At 51.3% G+C, this 21,222-nt stretch overlaps 1 protein-coding gene across 4 annotated transcripts in view; it reads right to left on the bottom strand.

Annotated features, from left to right (window-relative positions):
• Nucleotides 1–73: 73 nt before the first annotated feature.
• The window catches only part of RIMS4 (regulating synaptic membrane exocytosis 4), a 72,814-nt gene continuing 51,665 nt past the window's right edge, over nucleotides 74–21,222 (bottom strand). For 3 of the 4 annotated variants that reach the window (XM_086331663.1, XM_086331665.1, XM_086331666.1), the window contains 4 exons: nucleotides 10,990–11,102; nucleotides 10,606–10,707; nucleotides 9,862–10,001; nucleotides 74–4,639 (listed from right to left, as the gene is read on the bottom strand). In XM_086331663.1, coding sequence (XP_086187789.1) covers nucleotides 4,421–4,639; nucleotides 9,862–10,001; nucleotides 10,606–10,707; nucleotides 10,990–11,102 — 574 coding nt within the window. In that variant the 3' untranslated portion in view covers nucleotides 74–4,420. The remainder of the gene's footprint in view (nucleotides 4,640–9,861; nucleotides 10,002–10,605; nucleotides 10,708–10,989; nucleotides 11,103–21,222) is intronic. The other variant, XM_086331664.1, reaches the window with a different exon arrangement.

Genomic DNA, 21,222 nt, shown 5'->3' with positions numbered 1-21,222 from the left:
CTCAGGTCATTAAAATTAACAGCCCTCAGCATCCCAGAGAGAACTGTGTCAACACAAAACAGAGCAAGCTGGGTTAGAAAAGCCAAAAACTTTAATTTTCAACATGAGCTACATGGTCATGAACACAATGCAACGTGACCTGCTCCAACCCAGGGGCCCCAGAAACCCTCCCTCCCCCAAAGCCTGAGGGGCTCCTGCTCCTGGAGAGGGAAGACGGGGAAAGGTGAGTGGAGAGTGGGCCTGAGGACCAGGGGTCTGCCTTCCTGCCACCCACTCAGGAGGCAGTGGTACGGTGAAAGGGCTCAGAGATGATGTCCAAGGCCCCGGGTTCAAGTCTCCACTTGGCCCTCACAGAAGCTATGAGTCAAACGGGCATGTCAGCGGCTCCCAGGCGGGGTTTGTGAGTCAGATGAGCTCATGGACATGAAAGCTTTCCGTCCACTCTGAGGTGCTGCTATAAGACATGGGGCCTCCTGGAGCCCAAAGGAGTCATTACAGGACAGTGGGCGATGGAGTCGGGGCACCCCGTCCCCTGGGTCTGGCACAGGGCTGCTGCTCAATAAATAAATGCAGGTGGCCTTGCCTAACGCAACAGCTGTGCTCCAAGGGCAGCGGGGCTCAGCGGTGCCTCTCAATGCTGAGATGTGCCCATGAGCTCCAGATATAAGGAGCTGGACGGTGGATCAGCTTGTCAAGTACATGACCTCAACTCTGCTTTGCCCCACATTGAAGAAAAGAGCTCTGAACCGCTGGAGAACTGAGTTCTCCCCTGAGCTCAGCCACCAACTCCCAGTGGGACCTTAGCGAGTACCTTCCCCTCCCCGGGCCTCAGCTTCTTCTGTAAAATGGGGCTAATAACTCACCCAGGCCTCCACCGACTGCCCGGGAGCTCTTGTGAGGGTACACGAGAGATAAAAGCACTTTGAAAACAAACAGGTGTGAAAAGCACTCCGAGAAGTTCCCATGTTATTCTAAAGGTTTGGGGGGGAATGCCTTAATGTGAGGTGTACCATCGCCCCCCCTCACTCCCACACAGCCCCAGGAAGTGCTGTCTGGCCTCCCTCAGAGTGGTCTCAGAGGGGCTGTGGTCCCTTGGGGGGAGTCCCCACTTAGCATCAAGACCAGGACCACAGCCTGCACAGTCTCACGTCAGTCAGGGCAGACCCCCCCCCCATCCCCCACCCAGGAGAGCAAGGTCTCTATGGCAACCCTTCCCCCTAAACCCAAGGCCCAGAAAAGTTACTGGCCCATCAAGATGCAAGCAAGCAGCGCGGGGTGGTCCAGGGCCTAAAGGTCACAGATCCTCATTATGGCAAATGTGCCCTGGAGCAATGGTCTGCTGTTCCATGGAGGAAGGACAGAGCTGCTTCTGTTCTGGCCTCATTGCTGAGGGGTCTTGTCTTGGGCAAGCCACTTACTGATTCTGAGCTTTGGTTTCCTGCCCTCTCAGATGGGACTATAATCAGCGCTGCCCATCTTTTTCAAGGCCCCTGGGAGGAGGCCATGGAGAGAAGGGCAGAGGAAATATTGCGGGGGGGAGATGGTGGCCCCACTTGGTCCTGCCCTGGCTCCAGCTCAGCCTCCGGGGGGTTGAGGAGGCCCAGATTGCCAGTGTCGTGAACTCACAGGTGACCCCAGGGGCCTGTGATCTCTCTGTTAAGATGGAAATCATTTCACCGATGGTCCCAAAGCTCCTTTTCCTTTAGTGTGACAGGCAGATTCTGGAGAAGGAAGGTGGAGATGACTCCCTCCCACCGTACCCTGGCATGTGACCTTTGGCCCAGAGATTGAAAAAAGAATCGTCCCTTAGAGACCCCCAGGCCCCTCACACCCCTAATTCCCCCAGTGCCACCCTCTCAGCTCCTCTTCAAATGGGGAAGTTTGAGCTGGCAAAGGACCAGATAGGAGCAGGCTGGAAGGTTCCCCAAAGCTAATGATGAGAACAGCCACTCCCTCCCCAAGCCCCCATCCCTGGGTGAGGACAGATGGGGGGTCTCATGCCCAATGGTCGGAGCCCCTTGGAAGGTGCCCATGTGCTCACAACGATGATACAAAGAAAGAGGGCTCCAGCCCCCGTGCCACCCCACCCCTCCGGGAGGTGAGCTGAAAAACCACAGAACAAACAGAAAGTCATTGAGGGGGGCCCTCGGTGACCACCCTCAGGATGTTATTGCTTTGGAGCGCCTTCTCTCTTTATAAAGGCTGTGCAGACCCACCCCCAACAGGGCGGGCTCAGGTTGGGGAGCAAGGCTGTGCCCACCCTGTCCTCAGGTTGGGACAGCCAGGCCCCAACCCGGCTTTGAAATGCTACCCCTGAACTACCAGAGCAGTGACAGCTGGAGAGAGAAGGCGCTCTCCTGGCTCAAAATATTCCGAATGGTGAGTAATAAACAAACGGCAGAGAAATCACACTGGTTTAAAAAAAAAAAAAGCACAGGGGAGGGGCCAGTTCTGAGCCCCACTGCCTCCACCCCAGCCTTGGGATTCCAGCCGCCATGATTCCAGGAAGGTCAGAAGGCCTCCTGGACCAAGGAGGGGACGCTTCCATCTCCCCATCCCTATGCAGGGGAGCGCTATAACTCAACCAGAACTTCAAAGGATGCCCAGGGCTGGGAACAGGCCAGGGGAGGGGAGAGTTCCAGGTGGAAGGGCTCACCTGGTCCACAGCCTAAATGGTGGGGTGTGGGGAGAGTGGGGATAAGGTGGGACAGAACACAGCCGGGCAATCCTCAGTGGAAAACCACCTCCTCTGATGGAGCCCCAGCCCCCTCCAAGGCCCACATCCTCAGGAGTGCTTCCTAAATAAAATCAGTCCCAAGGGTAATAAATCAGAACATCTGAGTGTCATGGGCGGCTCTGGCTACAACCCTACATGAAGAGGGGGAGGAAAGGGAGGAGCAGGAGGAGGGGCTAGCCTCCCCTGAACCAGGTCCAGGCTTGGACCCAGGCCAGGCCGGCAGGGAGAAGGCTGCCTCCTGGAATTTTCTCCATCCCCTCTGTAAGGACTCTATGTGAAGCTAAGACCTGGCCCAGGGCCAGGCACTCTAAGCCTACTCGGCTAACCAAGACTACGTCCTACACAGCAGGACTGGGTAATGATGGGGGGGCGGCGGGTGTGTGTGTGGGTAGTGGGTGGCTGGGTGCCTCCCAGGGGAGGTGGCAGAAATGTGCTTCTACAGAAAGGGGCCAGCCTGTGTCCTCCCCGCATGCAAAAGGGCTTCCAAAGGCTCCAGGGAGGACCAGGCCGGGTGGGGCCGGGAAGGCAGCCCCCAGGCCTGCTCAAGAAGGAATCTCCCCCTTCTCACACTCCTGTCTCGCCTCATTCTCTTTCTCTCCTTGAGCCAAGGTCACTGAGGCCGGAGCAGTTGGTTCTGCCCTTAGTACAGGATGGTTTGTTTAAAAAGACTAAAACTGGGGAGCTCGCGTGCCTCCCCAGGCCCTTAGCCTGGAGGCAGAGGGCCAGACAAGATGACCTTTGACCTCATCCGACAAGGAGGGATTCTCCTACCTGGGAACCCCTCACCTTGGCACCACGAGTCCCAATCCCAGCTTTCTTCACACTCCCTCTCTAAACCGGCATCCCCCAAATTCAGAGACTGGTGAGCTCTCTGGGGCTGGGGTTCTCGAAAATTAGGGTCCCCCAGCTCCTCAGTCGAAACACAGCCAACAGAGTTCTTTCCAGTCCGCCCACAGCGTGCAAACTAGCTTCTTACAATCCCACAAAGCCAGGTGCCCTGGGGGCCCCTGCCAGGCCCCGGCACCCCTTTCCTCTCCCCTGGTCCCTGCTGGACCCCATGTTCTAGAGCCACCAAAAGAGGAACAGGCAGGGGACGGACAGATGGACTCGAACAGGCGGCGGCAGAGCTCCTTCCATGGGCAGGCGGAGGGAGGCCTGAGCTCCTCTTCAAGTCGGGGGCGCGGGGCCCCCGGAGTTGGCGCCGGATCCTTGCAAAGCTGCCCCGTAGGCTCGGGGGGCAGGAGTAGCTGCCTGAACCCGGTGCCGCAGGAAAGACACTTGCTGGTAATTGGCACCATGGAGATGGCCGCTGGGTTCTGGACATGACTCCGGGCAGCGAGCTTCCAAGGAGGCAAAAAGGGGGTGCGGTCGGACAGAGTCGGGGGCAGGAGGATGGTGTGCTCTGCCGCCTCGATCTTTCCTTTCTCCGGACTGCAGACACATCCACCAGGTCAAGAACCGGCCAAGTCAAAAGTGCAGCCAATCCCATCGGGAGAGGGAAGGTCTCGGGGAATAGGAGGCAAAAAAGGGGTGAGGAGGGGCCCTGGGGGGTTCAAGTCTCCCCATTCAGCTTCCCCACTGGGTGGGGAGAACCCCGGCCTCCTCTGTTCAATATGCCCTGGGGCCTGGGGTCCCAGGTAGGGTCTCCGGACCATCTCGGGGAGCCCCTCCCCCTCCCCGGCACTAAGATCGCTCGCCACAGGGCCCCACGGTGCTCTCGAGGGACAGCTGGGACGCCTGCCGGAGCAGGGGGCCCGTGGCTGGGTCCACCATGGAGGAGGTGGGGAAGAGCTTGTACCAGCCCACGGCCAGGGTGGTCAAGTCCAGCTCCTCCAGCAGCACGCGGGCCACGCCCATGAACTGCTTCCGCTCCATCCGCCCGTAGTTCCCCCACACGATCACCTGCAGAGCAAGAGACACAGTGGTTCAGATCCTGCCAACGCCACTCACAGGCCCAGAAACAGAACCTGGGGTCACCGTGTGCCTCATTCATCTCCGGGTCCTGGAAGTCCACCTCCTTAAAATGGCTCAAGTCCCACCAGATGCTCTTGGATGATGGGCTTCTTGCCTCCAATCTTGCTCTTTCTTTCCACCTGCCCCATCTTTGAGCCCCAGCCTTGAGGGCTGACCCTACATTGTGAGTGTCCTACCTACCCCCTCATCCACCGGCCCTCTGCTTCCAGATCCTCAGAAATAAAGGTTTTAAACGGGGCTAGTAGTCGGGGACTTCCCTGGTGGTCCAGTGGCTAAGACTCTGCTCTCCCAATGCAGGGGGCCTGAGTTGGATCCCTGGTTGGGGAACTGGATCCCACATGCCCCAACTAAGACCTGGCACAGACAAATAAAAATAATAAATAAATTTTTTAAAAACTTTAAATAAATTAAAAAAATAAAAGTGGTTAGAACAGCCACATGTAAATCAATGCAATTAGAACATTTTCACAGCATATACAAAAGTAAACTCAAAATGATTTAAACACCTAAAACATGACATCATCAAACTCCCAGAAAAGAACTTAGTCAAAACATTCTGACATAAACAGTAGCAATACTTTCATAGATCGCTTGCCCAAGGCAAAAGAAATAAAAGCAAAAATAAACAAATGGGACCTAATCAAATGTACAAAAAACTTTTGCACAGCAAAGGATACCATCAAAAAACGAAGACAAATGACAGAAATAGGAGAAAATAAGACTGACAAAGGGTTAATATCCAAAATGGATAAAACAACTCATACAACTCAATACTGGGGGAAAAAAATCAAAAAAGGGGCAGATGACCTAAACAGATTTTTTTCCAAAGAAGACACACAAATGGCCAATAGGCACATGAAGAGATGCTCAACATCACTGTTAGAAAAATGCAAATCAAAAACCACAATGAGGTATCACCTTACACCAGACAATACGGCCATCATCAAAACGTCTACACACAATAAATGCTGGAGAGGACAGGGGAAAAAGGGAAACCTCCTACCCTGTTCATGAGACTGTAAATTGGCATAGCCCACTATGGAGGGTCCTTAAAAAAATCAAAATAGAGCTACCATATGATCCAGCAATCCCACTCCTGGGTATATATCTGGAAAATGATGAAAATTCTCATTGGAAGAGATACATGCACCCCAATGTTCATGGCAGCGCTATTTACAAAGTCAGGACATGGAAACCACCCAAGTGCCCATCAACAGACAACCGGCTTAAGAAGATATGGTATGTATACACACATACACACACACACTCAGCTTTAAAAACAATGAAATATTGCCATTTGCAGCAAGGTGAATAGACCTAGAGTATATTACACTGAGTGAAGAAGTCAGAGAAAGACAAATACTATATGATATCACTTAAATGTGGAATCTAGAAAAATAATACAAATGAATGTACACACAAAACTGAAACAGACACAGAAAACAGTTATGGCTACAAAAGGGGAAGGGAAGGGAAGATGGGAGGGACAAATTAGGAGTATGGGATTAACAAAGTACTATATATAAAATAGAAAAGCAACAAGGATTTACTGTATAGCATAGGGGACTATGGGCTCCCCTGATGGTTCAGATGGTAAAGAATCCACCTGCAATGAAGAAGACCTGGGTTGGATCCCTGGTTTGGGAAGATCCCCTGGAGGAGGCCATGGCTACCCACTCCAGTATTCTTGCCTGGAGAATCCACATGGACAGAGGAGCCTGGCGGGCTACAGTCCATGGGTGTAGCAAAGAGCCGGACACAACTGAGCAACTTAGTGCACACACACATATAGGGGAATATACTCAGTATCTTATAATAACCTACAGTAGAATAAAATCTGAAAAACTAACTGAATCACTTTGCTGCACATTTGAAATTAACACAATACTGTAAATCAATTATACTTCAACTTTTAAAGTGGCTGCCACATGTAGAACACACATACTAGCCTCTTTCCTTTTTTCCAACAGACTCTTTTGTGCAGTACCTTCCCCATTTCTCGGTCAACCCCTCTTTCTTAGAGCAGCCAGACAGGTGGTCTCTGTGGCTGCAGGACCCTCATTTGCTCTCCTCAGGTTGTAACTCTGCCCCTCTCTAAATGTGGGCTGGCTTATCGCTCACAAGACCTATTGTCTTGATGCACACACTTTGGGGTCAGACATGTGTAGGGGCGAGTTCCAGTCTTGTCTAGGTCGTTTTGGGCAAAGTCACTTAGCCTCACCGAGACTCAGGGTTCTTGTTTGTCAATGGAATCTTCCACACTCAGCTTACCTGGCAGGCGAGGCTCACAGGAGATAATAAATGTGGAAGCTCACTGTAAGCTGTAAGCCGTTCCTCAAGCACGCAGAGAGGTACACAAACAACGTGGGCCACGGCTATTGGTGACTGCTCGTCAGGAACTGTCTAAGGCCAAATCAGCCCTAGATTCAATCTTCCCAATAACGCTATAAAAATGGATTCCGATTGCACAGCTGTTTAAACTGGGGCTCAGGGAGGTTAAATCATTTGCCTGAGGTCACTCAACTAATAAATGGTCAATGCCCCCTAGGTAACTATGTTACCTAGGTAACTCTGAACAGATACCATGTGTAAAACAGAGAGCTGGTGGGAACCTGCTGTATAGCACAGAGAGCCCAGCTTGGTGCTCGGTGGTCACCTAGAGGGGTGGGGAGTGGAAGGGAGGTTCAAGAGGGAGGGGATATATGTATACATATGGCTGATTCACTTCCTTGTACAGCATAAACTAATACAACATTGTACAGCAACTATATTCTCAATAAAAAAAAAGCAGCAGCCCATGTCTGAGTGTGTGAATGGATTTGTTATCACTGGCATTATGGGCTTAACTGTGTGCCCCTCAATTGCATACTGAAGCCCTAACCCCAGAACGTGACTGTATTTGGAGACTGGTCCTTTAAGGTGATTACATTAAAATGGGCCATTAGTGTGGGTTGCAGTTTTAACTGGTGTTGTCATAAGAGCAGAAGATTAGGACACACAGTCAGACACCAGGAATGCCTGCGTGTAGGAAAAGAACCGTATGAGTTCACAGCAAGAAGGTGGCCGTCCGCAAGCCAAGGAGAGAGGCCTCAGCAGAAACATAACTTGTGACACTTTGATCTTGGACTTCTACCCTCCAGAACTGTAAGAAATAAATTTCTGTTGTCTAAGACCCCAGGTCTATGGTATTTATGGCAGCTTTAGCAGACGAACACAGCTGGCATCACTCAATCGTGGTGGGTCTGTCTTGCCCTGACATTAGTCAGAAGGCTCAGCAGCAAGGACCCCCATGCCAGATTTCTATTTCTTTATCTCTCAGCATCCCAGACAGGGATGTGCTCTGAAGTTTCTTCAAAGATGCTCAGGCCAGAAAACACAGACCTCAGTCCAGTGGGCCAGGCGTGGCCCCTAGATGGCCTTCTGGTTGTTTTAAATTGTCTTTGAATGCCTCTAGACCAGAAAGATTTTTCCCAACTTTGTTCTGACTAATATATACAGCAAGACAGACATTTAAATCACCCAGTAAAGAACTGGGCTTCCCAAGTGGTTCTAGTGGTTAAAAAAAAAAACCCGCCTGCCAGTGTAGGAGCCAGAAGAGACATGGGTTTGATCCCCTGGTCAGGACGATCCCCTGGAGGAGGGCGTGGCAACCCATCCAGTATTCCTGCCTGGGGAATCCCCTGGACAGAGGAACCTGACAGGCTGCAGTCCATTAGCTCACAAAGAGTCTGAGACAACTCAAGTGACTTAGCACACACACAGGCACCATATTGGGCTTCCCTCATGGCTCAGTTGGTAAAGAATCCGCCTGCAATGTGGGAGGCCTGGGTTGGGAAGATCCCCTGGAGAAAGGAAAGGCTACCCACTTCAGTATCTGGCCTGGAGAATTCCATAGTCCATGGGGTCACAAAAAAAAAAAATAAATAAATAAATCACCCAGTGAACACGTGAGATTCACAACTGAAGCAAGTGGCTCCACCAAATAAGACCTGCCTTACTAAGAATGAGAAATGTTTTCTTTCCTAGTCCTATTTTCCATTTCTTTCCTATTTCCTACTCCATTCCATTAAAAAAAAAACAAAACCCACTAAACTGAGTTCATAAATTGCTGATGGGTCACAACCTACAAATGGAAAGACTGTGCCATAGACAGGACCCAGGCTTTCCAGTTTGGCAAAAGCCCGCTGTCTTGGAGATGTGGAACACCTTGGGCCTACCCTTGTGTGCTTTGCCTGTTCAGGTTAGGAGCAAGAAACTGAGGTATAAACTAGAGATGCCCAAAGAGCGGCTCTGAGGGACCTCCCTGGCAGTCAAGTGGCTAAGACTCCACGCTCTCAATGCAGGGCGTCCGAGTGTGATCCCTGGTAAACTAGGGAACTAGATCCCACATGCTGCAACTAAGAGTCCACGTGCTGCACTAGGACCTGGAGTGGCCAAAAAAAAATAAGTATTTTTAAAAACAAAGGCAAACAAAAATAAATGGCAGCTCGAAGACAGGAGGCATGCGGCTCCTGAGGCATCCAACCGGGCCCTGCCGACCCCATGACGGGCAGCTAACGCTAGTTTCAGCAAACATCTTTTGTTGTTTTTTGTTTAGTTGCTAAGTCGTTTCTGACTCCATGGACTGTAACCTGTCAAGTTCCTCTTTCCATGAGATTTCCCAGGCAAGAGTACTGGAGTGTCTTGACATTTCCTTCTTCAAACCCATGTCTCCTGCATTGGCAGGTGGATTCTTTTTCTGCTGAACCACCAAGGAAGCCCTAGATGACCACTAGGATCTTCCTAAAAGTTAGGGGGCCAAAGACCTCTGGATCCTCAAAAGCCTTTCAGTCTATTAGCACTGCGCTCCATGCCAAGCCCCTAGTCTCCTGAGGTTGGTGATGACGGTAATCATGATAATAACAATGGTGGCCACTTGTAGAGCCCTTACTACAGGCTGAACTTGCAATCCCTTTCTTACACAAAGCACACATTCCACTGTCACAGTAACTCTATCAGTGGCTACTATTAATATCCCCATTTTACAGATAAGGAAGCTGAGGCTCAGAAAGGAACTTGTTCCAAGTCACACCACAAAAGGTGGCGCTCAGATCTACCAGAGTGCTCTGCTTTCTCCAGGTGAGACTCTGCCCGGCCCCCTGGCCCCTCACCTGCAGGACTTTGCCCTGGGGACTCTCAGGAAACAGCAGCACCTGGTTATATAGTGGGTCCAGCGACTTGCGAGCGACTTTGGTCTTCTTCTTGGCAATGCAGATGCCGTTCTCCAGCAGGTAGGCCTTGATGTAGGCCGCTGAGGACAGAGGTCAGCAGGGTGAGCTGTAGCTTGGGCCTCCAATGGTGGGCAGAGGGTGCAGCAGAGGGACCCGCTGCTGGGGATCGGGGTGCCCCCAGGAAGTCCGGGGATGAGGCAACAGTGGTGGGGTGCAGTCAGGGTTGGCTGGGGTCTACTCTACCCTCTCAAATGGTCCTGCCTGCCCTTTTGCTCACCCTTTCCTTGCTCACCCTTTCCCTCTCTCAGTCCCTGGCCTGCCCACCCTTCCTGGGCTTACACACTCACTCCAATGTTTGCTGAACACTCAAGGCATTTCATGCACCCTACCAGGTGCTAGGATAGAATCACAAATGGTAGAACCACAAAAAAAAAAAAAAACCAAAGATGCTCTCTGAACCCCCAGGAGCTCAGTGCAGTCAAGGAGGTGGACAAGGTCAATGGACAATTTCAACTGGGTCTCCAGAATAAATTCTAAACCGCCAGTGACACAGGAGTCACTAGCTTTGGGGGGAGGGAGACCCCCAGTTGGACACCATCATCTCTCTTCTAGACCCAGCTACCGCTCAGGACATCCTCCCAGACCTCCACCCCTAGCTTACAGATGGGAGGGCAGCCCCCACACCTGGCAGTGTCTTGGAGCCTGGCTTGGCCGTCAGACCCCGAGCCTGGATGATGTCCACTTCCAGCTGACCGTTCCGCTCCTGCAAGCCGATCTCCACGTCCCCTGCAATAGGCCCCAAGAGCTGAGACCAGGAAGTGGCTTGGAAGCTCCATCAAGGACTCGGCTGCCCATCTCTGTTGAGGATGCAATTCCCTTCCCCTACTCCCAGCCACAAACAAACCAGAACCAACCCCCAAGCCGAGTCCCCGGGCTCTGCAGAGCGCCTGGCAGGTGTGACCTCAGCTCCAGGCTGAGTGCTCAGTGGATGTAACCCAGGCAGAGGCAAGACAAGGGGCTTCTGCTGGGGACCCCCACACCCTTAGGAACAGGTCTTGGGACACTCACCCATCGGCGTGGTGGCCAGGGTCTGGCGGCCCACAAACTGCGCTGGTCCCATGCTGCCCAGGAAGTCACTGAACTGGGCATCCGATGCCAGGCAAACTCCCCCGTAGTTAAGGCTGCAAGAAAGAATGAGACAAAAGCAGACGTTCCCAGGGGCCAACTGAGGACTCGGATGACTCAGGCAGTCAGCTCTAGAACCTCCCTAATTCCACGGCGATTCTGTCCACATCCATCTCCCAGTCTTAGGCAGGCTGGTGTACTCTCTCTGCTTCTTTCTTTCTACTTTCTCCCTAAAATCTCCGCTCTGACTCCAAAAGTCTAGGGCTTAGTTTCTGTGTCCTGTCTGACCTCTCCTTGCCAAGTCTCAAGTTCTTCTTCCATGAAATGGGTATGATGTCACTTGCCTCTCCGGGTAGGACTCTCAGGAGGTGATGCTTGTCCATGCCTGGCTCTATGGGTTAGGGCTGCGACACTCAGAGTGTGGTCCAGGGACTGGCAGCACCGCCTGGGAGCTAATTAAAAAGGAAATGGTGGTCCACTCCACTCCCCAGCTGGTGAATCAGAAACTGCCTTTTAACAGAAACCCCAGAGGACTTGTTTGCACTAGACAGTTAGAAACATACAGAGCCAGTTGCTCAGCCTCGGAGGTCCACGCTTGTCCTTGCCGTGGAGCTGCCAAATATCCGCTCCCCTTCCTTTGGGAACCAGACTTTAAATCTCCTTTGGGGAGGCCCCTCCTCAAGACATTGATTCCTGTGGTGCAGAGCAGACCCAGCTTCAGAAGCTCACATGGGCTCAGCCTGGCCAATCAGGCCATTCCTTCCTTGGCCAGTGATTGGTTGAGAGTTGGGCATCTCACCCAAGCCCACAAGAATTTGCCGAGGAAGCTTTCTTTGAACTGTAGGAAGTGAGAGACTCTCTTTTCTCACGAGATCTGAACCTGAGACAGAAGCCTGGAGCCTCTGGCCACTCTCCTGCTGCCATCGGCAGCCCATGAAGGAGGCCATCACACAGGTGGCACTGATTAAGCTCCTGCATCAAACTCTACCTGAAGCAAGAGATACTTCTTTTTCTTTCTGGTTATGTACGTCAACAACAACTATTATTATATTATTTTGCTAAAGCCAGTTTTAGTTTTTTCTTTCCCATCTCTGAAATGGGAACAGTAACACTCCCATCTCCTAGACCTGTTAAGTACTTAACGAGTCATTGTTGTCATTTAGTCGCTCAGTCGTGTCCGACTCTGCGACCCCATGGACTGCAGCACGCCAGGCTTCCCTGTCCTTCACCATCTCCTGCATCTCGCTCAAACTCATGTCCATTGAGTCCGTGACACCATCCACCCATCTCATCGTGTCATCCCCTCCTCCCGCCTTCAATCTTTCCCAGCATCAGGGTCTTTTCCAGTGAGTCAGCTCTCTGCATCAGGTGGGCAAAGTACTGGAGTTTCAGCTTCAGCATCAGTCCTTCTAGTGAATATTCAGGGTTGAGTTCCTTTAGGATTTTGACTGGTTTGATCTTCCTGCCGTCGAAGGGACTCTCAAGAGTCTTCTCCAGCACCACAGCTTGAAAGCACAGAATTGAAAGCATCAATTCTTCAGCACTCAGCCTTCTTTATGGTCCAACTCTCATATCCAAACATGACTACTGGAAAAACTTAATGAAATCAGGCACTAAACACCAAGCTTGATGTGCCTATTATCTTCAGAAGTAAAGCACTTGTAACCCATTTTCTCTTAGGATCCTCGCCACAGGCAAAGGAGGTTGAGGTTTTTTTCATTTTTTGTTGTTTTTTTAACCTTTATCTGCATTATTCATGTAAGGAGGCCGATTCGGCCCAATCTGAAGCTAGAATTCACAGGGCAGAGTCAGCACATGGATACAGCACCTTTAGGGCCAACCCCAGGTGACCTTCCACTTGGGCATGTTCCAAGAACAACAGTTAACTCTGAACAGGCACATACTGTGCCAGGTTTCACAGCAGCCAGCCAAAGGGTCTTTTAGCAGGGAGGGGCGACTACCTCGGGACTTGACTGAGGGCACTGCATGCTTTGTTTCCTGCCCTAAGAGCAGCCCCCTTCCCTGTCCCCAGCTTCCTTCCAAGGGAACCTTCTGGGCTGTCAGCCTTGAAGGAGCCAGAGGAGAACCCAAGGGGTATCTGGTTCCACCTAAAGGATGTTCCCTTCTGCTTCTGAACCTCTGCTTGTCTACCTTGGCTCCAGTTCTTCGGATACAATGACTCACTTACGGTCTTCTCTGGCTGTACCCAGCTCTTCACACCCTAGACATACTGTCTGCCTTTACACCTCATTGCTAATTCACAAATCCTCACAGTTGGCAAAGGATTCACTCTCCAGCTCTGCAAATAGTTACAGGGAAGTGTCCTCTGACCCAGCAGCCTCCCTATTTCACAGATTGGAAGACTGAGGCCCACAGTGAGAAAGACAGCTGCCTGAGGGCTAGAAAACTGGCAGTGCCCACTGCTATACCAGGGCACTGCCCAAGAATATTTGCACCTTCACGTATAAAATTCCAAGCAAGCTGCAGGAACAAACAAGAGAAGACCCCATGCACAAAGAACTTACATTCTGCTGGGCAAACACACGTGTTGCCCCCAGAAACAACTAAAGAGGACGATTGTCTTCTTATGAGACACAGCCAGTCCCCTACCCGCCCACCTTGGGTTGTGAGAGCTCAGAGACCATCAGAAGAGAGGAATCGCTGCAGGCTGCAGTGGCCCAGAATGGACCAGGAGAGAAGAATTTGACCTGGGGGGCCGAAGGATACAGAGGGCCCAGTAACAAGGTGAGAGAAAAGGAGGTCACGTCCCACATACTATCTTCTCTACACTGAGCAGAGTCATCAGCAGGGAGTCCTGAGGTCCTCAGGATGGTGACGCCACAAGAGTGAAGGAGCCCAGCAAGGAGCAGGAGAGAGTACTTCTCTCTCAAGAGGGTGATGGAGACAAGGCAGAGGCAAGAGAGTCTAGTTCACGACCTTGGAGACGGTCAGTGTTACAGGTTCATGCAATGTCATAGAACACCAGAAAGGGCAGATTCAGGAAAAAAAGAGAGAAACCAATTGTTGTAGGCCTTTGGATGATGAGAAAAGGACTGTATTTAGCCATGGATGATTTACAATAGTGAAAATGGAAACTCTCTAAATATCTGAAAGCAGAGGAATCATAAACACGCATGGGATTGTTTTTAAAAAGAGCAAAGGAGCTTGGCTAGATGCAATGACCAGAACACCTGTGCTGAAGTTTACATGAGCAAAAAATACATGTTCATACTAAGTCACTGTCATTAAGTCGTAAGTCATTGACTGAAGAAACTGGTTTGACTTAAACTAAGGCAGTACCTGGTCTCCTGATCAGAGCTGACGGATCCAGGGTCAGACAGCTGATCCAAACCCAGTGAGACAAAGACTCTCTCTGGGAAACTGAGAGAGAGAATCCTGAAGACCAACAGTCACAGGAACTGAGCCTGTGAATGGCCTGTCCTCTCACAGAGCCCCAAGACTCTCACAGCGGGTGACCTGGCCTTTCTGCCACATCCGTTCTTTTTCAGCTCAGCCTCCTGAAGGTCTGGAATCCATTCTGTTAGGAGGGTCTGGGCTCCTGAAGCCCAAGAAACAGTGGTGCCTCGTGGGTTTTAAGGCACTGAAGGGGCCCATCCTCCCAGGCAGAGCAAGGCCTTCTACAGCCTGAAACTGAAAGTTTCCTCCAACATCTTCAGTGTCTGCTCCTCAGTGTCTGGTGGGATTGTGAGCAGACAATAGGGAACTGGCAGGCCTGGTAATTAGCGGTAATTGTTTATAATATCTGAGCGGCTGCCTGATTTCCCATCCCAGGGTGCCTCGCTGGCTGCCAAGGAACCAGGCTGACGCCCCAGAAACCCTGGACAGGTTATCCCATTCTCCACAGGGCTGGAGGGAGGAAGAATCAAGTGGTGGTAGGTCCCTGCTGGCCAGAGGACCAACTGCATTAGAGACCCCGCTCCAACTCGGGGTTTTCTCGGGAGAAGGACAGAAGGCAGAAGATACAAAGTCAGGGCTGCTCTAACTCCTTGCTGGTCAAGTGCGTGCTTTGTGACCTCTGGCCAACTGCTGGTGTCTCTGCCCTTGAATCTTCTTATCTGCAAATGAGCCCATACCGACCATGGAGACTGTGTACAGCCATTCCTTCCTTTGCTGGCTGCCTGCACCATACCAGTTTTAAATGATTTGAATATCTCTGCTCAGAAGCTCCATTCCCAATGGGAAAGAGCATGCTGAATTACTATAAAGTGCCACATACTTGCTACTACTGAGACCAGGCCTTCCACAGTAGGAACTCAATACATGTTTTCTTATTATTATTTTTTAAATTTTTGGCTCTTCTGGGTCTTTGTTGCTGTGCCCGGGCTTTTACTGCCAAACCCTTGTGTGTGCTAAGTCCCTTCAGTCATGTCCGACTCTTTGTGACCCCATGGACCGTAGCCTGCCAGGCTCCTCTGTCTGTGGGATTCCCCAAGCAGGAATACTGGAGTGAGTTGCCATGCCCTGCTCCAGGGGATCTTCCCGACCCAGGGATTGAACCCACATCTCTTGGCCTGACCCGGAACTGGGAAAGCCTACTGGTTGAGACTGAACTGTGGTATCATATAGACCTTGGATTCCAATGCTGTGCAACCTGGGGTAAGTTTGGTAACCTCTCTGAGCTGCATGTATAAAATCACCCAGCTAAGTTGTTGGAGACAGTCAATAGGATACTGCTATGTACAACGTACATAGCATTGGCTGGATGAATAAAGGACTGGGACGCTGTGGCCAGCAGGTCTCTGCTGCCTGGCCTGGGAGAGTCTCTTCTCCCCATCTGTGGTGTTTTCATGGTACTTCTGATTTCAAACCTAGTAGGAAGTGCAGTACCTGGGTGCCTGAGAGGAAGCCCAGGTCATCTGGGGGTAGTGTGGGGGGTGGGGGGGAGAGGCTAGAGCAGCTGATTCTTCCAAGGGACGCATGCCAGATGGGCAGAGGCAGAGACCTGAAACAGGATTAAAACTCGCGTTCTGCTGGCCTTTTATTTTGTGTTAATGGTGAAATGAGATTTCCTGCCTCTCAAATCCTGTTAGTTTGGTTTGTGGGGCTGAAACCCATTTGTCTTTTATTATTAACCTTTGAGCTCGGTTTGGCCCCTGGATTTTCTGTTTTCTCCACGGTAAAGAAATAATTGGATTATTTGGGGGTTTGACGTCTACTCTGTTTTCCAGATGGATCGCCTGTCTTAACTCATCGGAAATTAAAAGGTGGCCCAGCCCTCGTGGTGAGCATGGATTATGTGGTCCTGAAAGGTTCATGGGCTCTCATGGGCTCTCTGTTCATCCATTCACTGCCTGCCCCTACCTGTCCATCATCCATCCGTCCCCCCCGCCCCCACAGCCTCGCAGAGGGTGCAATACAGCCAGTTCTGCTGTAACTCGAAATGTACACTCCTAAACACTACAGTGCAGGGCAAAGTCCTGAAGTCAAAATCTGAGAGAGTATGGGGAAAATACGGTTAGGGGCACAACACCCCAAAAGTTTATCAACAATAAAAGACATAATAAAAATGGTAGCACAGTCTTACCCCTGTAGAATGGGGTTTAGTGTTTAATAAGGGGTAGATTCTCTTACCCCTGTAGAATTAAGAAATGCATAGACTGGGGGACAAGGGATACATGTGTGTATTTATGGCTAAGTCCCTTTGCTGAAACTATCACAACAGTGTTAATTGGCTATGTTGTTGTTCAGTCACTAAGTCATGTCTGACTCTTTGCAACTTCATAGACTGCAGCACACCAGGCTCCTCTGTCCTCCACCATCTCCCAGAATTTACTCAAATTCATGTCCATTGAGTTGGTGATGCTAACCATCCAATATAAAAAAAGAAGTCTTTTAAAAATGAAATAAATGCATAGGTACTACAATAAATATGGTGCTCTACCTTGAAGACAGTTTGACATTTGCTTGTGGAAATGACTGTCAGCAGATCTGCAGTGAGTTACTGCAAAGTGGTGATGGAGGGCTCTCCAAACGGATGGGTGGGAACTTGCAACATCAGGTGTGGGGGGTGGGGGGTTGAGGGAGTGGACAGATGCAAGGGGTGTGTTTTGTGCAGCCCTCTACGGGTGTAGTTTCCTGAGTTTCCTTGTGTTTCCCATGGATGGAATCACACCTGAGCAAAGGCGAAATTTATATTGTGCTCTAATTATTCCAGAATACTTGAATCGTGCTGGAACAGATTTGCGTTTTCAAAACAAGCATTGTAGCAGAACTGACTGTGTGCCAGGATATACAGCATCAGCCAACCCTGACTCCAGCTTCTCAAGCTTTCAGGACATTCCCAAACCTGCCTCCCCCTCCCACCTGCCCTGGGCCATGAGAGTATAGCTCCTGGGCGTGAAGCCAAGGATTTATTTTTTATTGATCAAAAGCTTGCCATGAGCCAAGCGCTGATAGTACTAAGTTATCAATATTAACTCATTTAACCCTCATTTAACAACTCTGTGCAAGCTAGGTACTTACTATATGAATACCCACTTTCCAGAAGGGGAAATCAAGGCACAGAAATGTTAAGTAACCTGACCAAGGTCACACGGCTGGTAAGTGACTAATCTGGGATCTGAACCCAGGAGTCTGGTTCCAGGGTTCATCTCAACCTGCTACACTGTCTCCATGTCCCAGGGGGACCTAGGGCTTCCCGGGGGGCAAAGCACAGGAATCTGCAGTCCACGCCCTGGGGTCAAGCAGGCCTGGATATTAGCCCTGACTTCCGCCACTCACTGGTCGTACAGACACAGCCTTCGCTGCTCAGACTCTGGGTTTGCTTTTCAGCGAAGCAGGAGTGAACAATGGTAGCACATCCTTGGTGCGACTATAAGGACTACATGAGATAAACGCCTTAGAACCGATTCCGGTGTAGTCAAGTACTCAACCAATACCAGTGCTTATAAAACAGAAGCAAACAAATCCCCATCTCCTAGCCGCTGGCCACATCCGGTGCCGGTTTGTCCTTCAGGCATGAAGTCTGCGAAACAACAGAAGGGGCAAAGGGGAAGGAGGTTCTGCTGCTGCTGCTAAGTCGCTTCAGTCGTGTCCGACTCTGTGCGACCCCAGAGACGGCAGCCCACCAGGCTCCCCCGTCCCTGGGATTCTCCAGGCAAGAACACTGGAGTGGGTTGCCATTTCCTTTTCCAATGCAAGAAAGTGAAAAGTGAAAGTGAAGTCGCTCAGTCGTGTCCGACCCTCAGCGACCCCATGGACTGCAGCCCTCCAGGCTCCTCCGTCCATGGGATTTTCCAGGCAAGAGTACTGGAGTGGGGTGCCATTGACCACCCACCAACTCCTGGGCCTTCGGTGACGAGGCAAACAGCCTTGACAGAAAGCCTCCCTGAGGCCGGTTGCAGCGGCCCTGCTGTCAGCTCACTCTCTGCTCTCCAGAGCTGTGGGCACCGTGACCCGGTCACCCAGGGAGCTGTGTGCCGATGACCCAGATGCCACAGGACCACGAGGGGCAGAGGGAAGGAGGAGGGGCTCCGGCAGCCAGCGTGGAGAGCTGCGGGTTTACAGGGTGGATGTGCGATGCAGGAGGCTGGGGAGGGGCGGGAAGGAGAGGCATGCACGTGTGTGCGCGCATGCGTGTCTGCGCTTCTGTACACAGTCCCAACCCATCACTCACCCAGATTTGCAGCGCACCCCCTGCAGGCCAGGCCCCGGACTGAACAGGCACCAGACTAAAGTGTGTAGCAGGACACACACGTGTAACAAGTATGATAGGACTGCTGGGCGCTGTGGTGGGGGAAGAGACCCAGCTGTGGAAACTGCAGATGGAGGTAGAGGAGTGGCGGGTTTCCCCTGCCCACACCCAGGACGGACACTGCCAATCAACCCCAACACTCCTGCCAAGCCTGGACTGGACTTCAGAATCCTTCTCAACACAGCACTCCAGGGAGCCACGATCAATTAGCTGGAGTTGGCACACGAGATAAAGCTCATGTTCTTAGCTGAGATCTGGAGGAGGAATGAGTCAGGGGGCGAAGAGGGAGGAGGAATAGGAAAAAGAGTGTCAGGGGAGGGAGCAATGTATGCAAAGACCAGGTGGTGACACGGAGGGCAGGGCAAGAGGTTCAGTGATGGAGTTGGGGCACACAGCTTGGGGGGGAAAGGGGGGAAGCTGGCAAAATCCAGAGGAAATAAGTGCTGAGTGACAGACCACGCAGTCAGGCCACAAAGGAGACTTGCAGGTATCCAGTCAAGAGTGATGAGTGGCCTCACGGCTGGGGGAAAGGGGGGATGGATGGAGTCAAAGACAATTAGGAGTGAAATGGTAGCGCCCAGTTAAGGGCTGGATACAGAGAGAGAGCAAGAGGCGTCTGGGAGAGCCTTCTGGCTTGGGCAGCTGGGAGACAGTGGTGCTGTGCATTCAGAAAAGGTACTGGATTCTGCTGCCATCCCCCACGTCCTCCGACCCCCACCATGTCAGTGCTCACAGACTTCTAACTGTTGGCACCTGCATCCCTCTAGCTACGTTTCTCTGGCCCACAAGGAATTTTTCTGGTCTCCGGAGCCCTCATTTCCAGAGGAAGGGCAGGAGACTTAACCATGAGCAGCCATCAACCAGTAACCAGTAAGAGTGGGAGCATAAATACCCCAGCCCCCTGGCCTCCCAGGGAGTGACTCTCAGGCACGTGTGTCAGGCTGGTTCTGAGACCCCATCAGGGTTAAGCTCTGGATATACACAGTGGCAGCTGGCTTCTCAACACACATGTAACTGGAGGCCTCCCCTTGCCCTGTCTCTCTTATGGGTTCCTCCACCATGTTTTCCAGAATCACCTTCCAAGTGAAATGCTTACACTCAAATCCATGTCTTTCGTCTGGTTCTGGGAAATCCAAACTGAAGCAGATGGTCACCAGGGAGTACCTCAGGATGGATGAGGGGTCTGGGGAGGTACTGTTCTCCTGGCCCTTTCTCAGGAGTATTGAATCCTTGCCCTTTATCTGGGGAGATGCTCAGAGAGGTGGGAGGTGGGAGCTTGGCTGGTTGCCCAACTCATAGCTGTTCCCTTCCATCCTTAACATGCAGAACCAACTTTTCCATCAGGCAGAAAGGGGCAGTGGAAAGGAAAACAGTTCCCCAGTCCCCAAGGATAAACCAGGATTGGTCTACCATGCTGAAGTCTGCAGAGGGGAAAAGATGGAGAGACCACTGAGCCACCAAACCATGCTGGAAGCATCCACCTCTGGAAATCCTGATAGACACAGCCATTAAATGAAGGAGGGAGTCTAGTAGAATGGTTAAGGGCAGACTCCAAATGCTAGATTTGAATCCCTGAAATTGATGTCACTCGCTGGCTGTATGAAACTGTTAGTTGCTAAGTCATGTCTGAGTCTTTGCAACCCCAAAGACTGTAGCCCACCAGGCTCCTCCATCCATGGAATTCTCCAGGCAAGAATACTGGAGTGGGTTGCCATGCCTTCCTCCAGAGGATCTTTCTAACCCAGGGATCAAACCTGGGTCTCCTGCATTGCAGGCAGATTCTTTCCTGTCTGAGCCACCAGAGAAGCCACTCTGGCTCTGTGACCTTGGGCAATTTAATTAGCCTCTCTTGGCTTTCATTTCCTCATCTGTAACATGAGGATACTAATGGTTCCAGAGTTACCAGGTTACTGGGAGAATTAAATGAGTCAATAAATGTAAAAACAGTTAGCACAGTGTCTGCCCATAGCAAATGCTCTTACAAAGTGCTCGCTCTAGAACATTATTACCCTTAAGCCAGAACTTCTCAACCTTAACCCGTGAAACACCTGGGGATCTGGTTAGGAGCCTGAGATGATGCATTTCTTTTCCCTTCTTCTTCTTCGTTTTTTTTTTTTTTTTGGATGTGCCACGCAGTAAGCGGGATCTTAGGATCTTAGTTCCTGCACCAGGAATGGAACCCCTCCCCTCTGCAGTGGAACTGTGGAGTCTTAAGCACTAGACCGCCAGGGAAGTACCCAGAGATGCTATACTTCTAACAAGGTCCCAGGGGATGGTGCTGCTGCTGGGCCGAGAATCACACTTTGAGCAGCAAGGGCTCAACCCACTGTAACTGGCAATGTGTAACCCGGAGCCCAAGGATCATCACTGGCAGAATGGCCCAACCCAATGTGCACCCCTTCCCCAGCCCTGAGTCCTAGTGAGGACACAGCATCTCCAAAGTTCTCTGTGCCTGTCCTTTG

The sequence above is a fragment of the Bos grunniens genome, chromosome 13 (assembly GCF_055505025.1).
Source record: "Bos grunniens cultivar Pamir isolate PY7600 chromosome 13, Bosgru_T2T1.0, whole genome shotgun sequence".
NCBI classification, from domain to species: Eukaryota; Metazoa; Chordata; class Mammalia; order Artiodactyla; family Bovidae; genus Bos; species Bos grunniens.
Note: the sequence above shows the minus strand (reverse complement) of the source record. Positions and strands in the feature narration are given on the sequence as shown.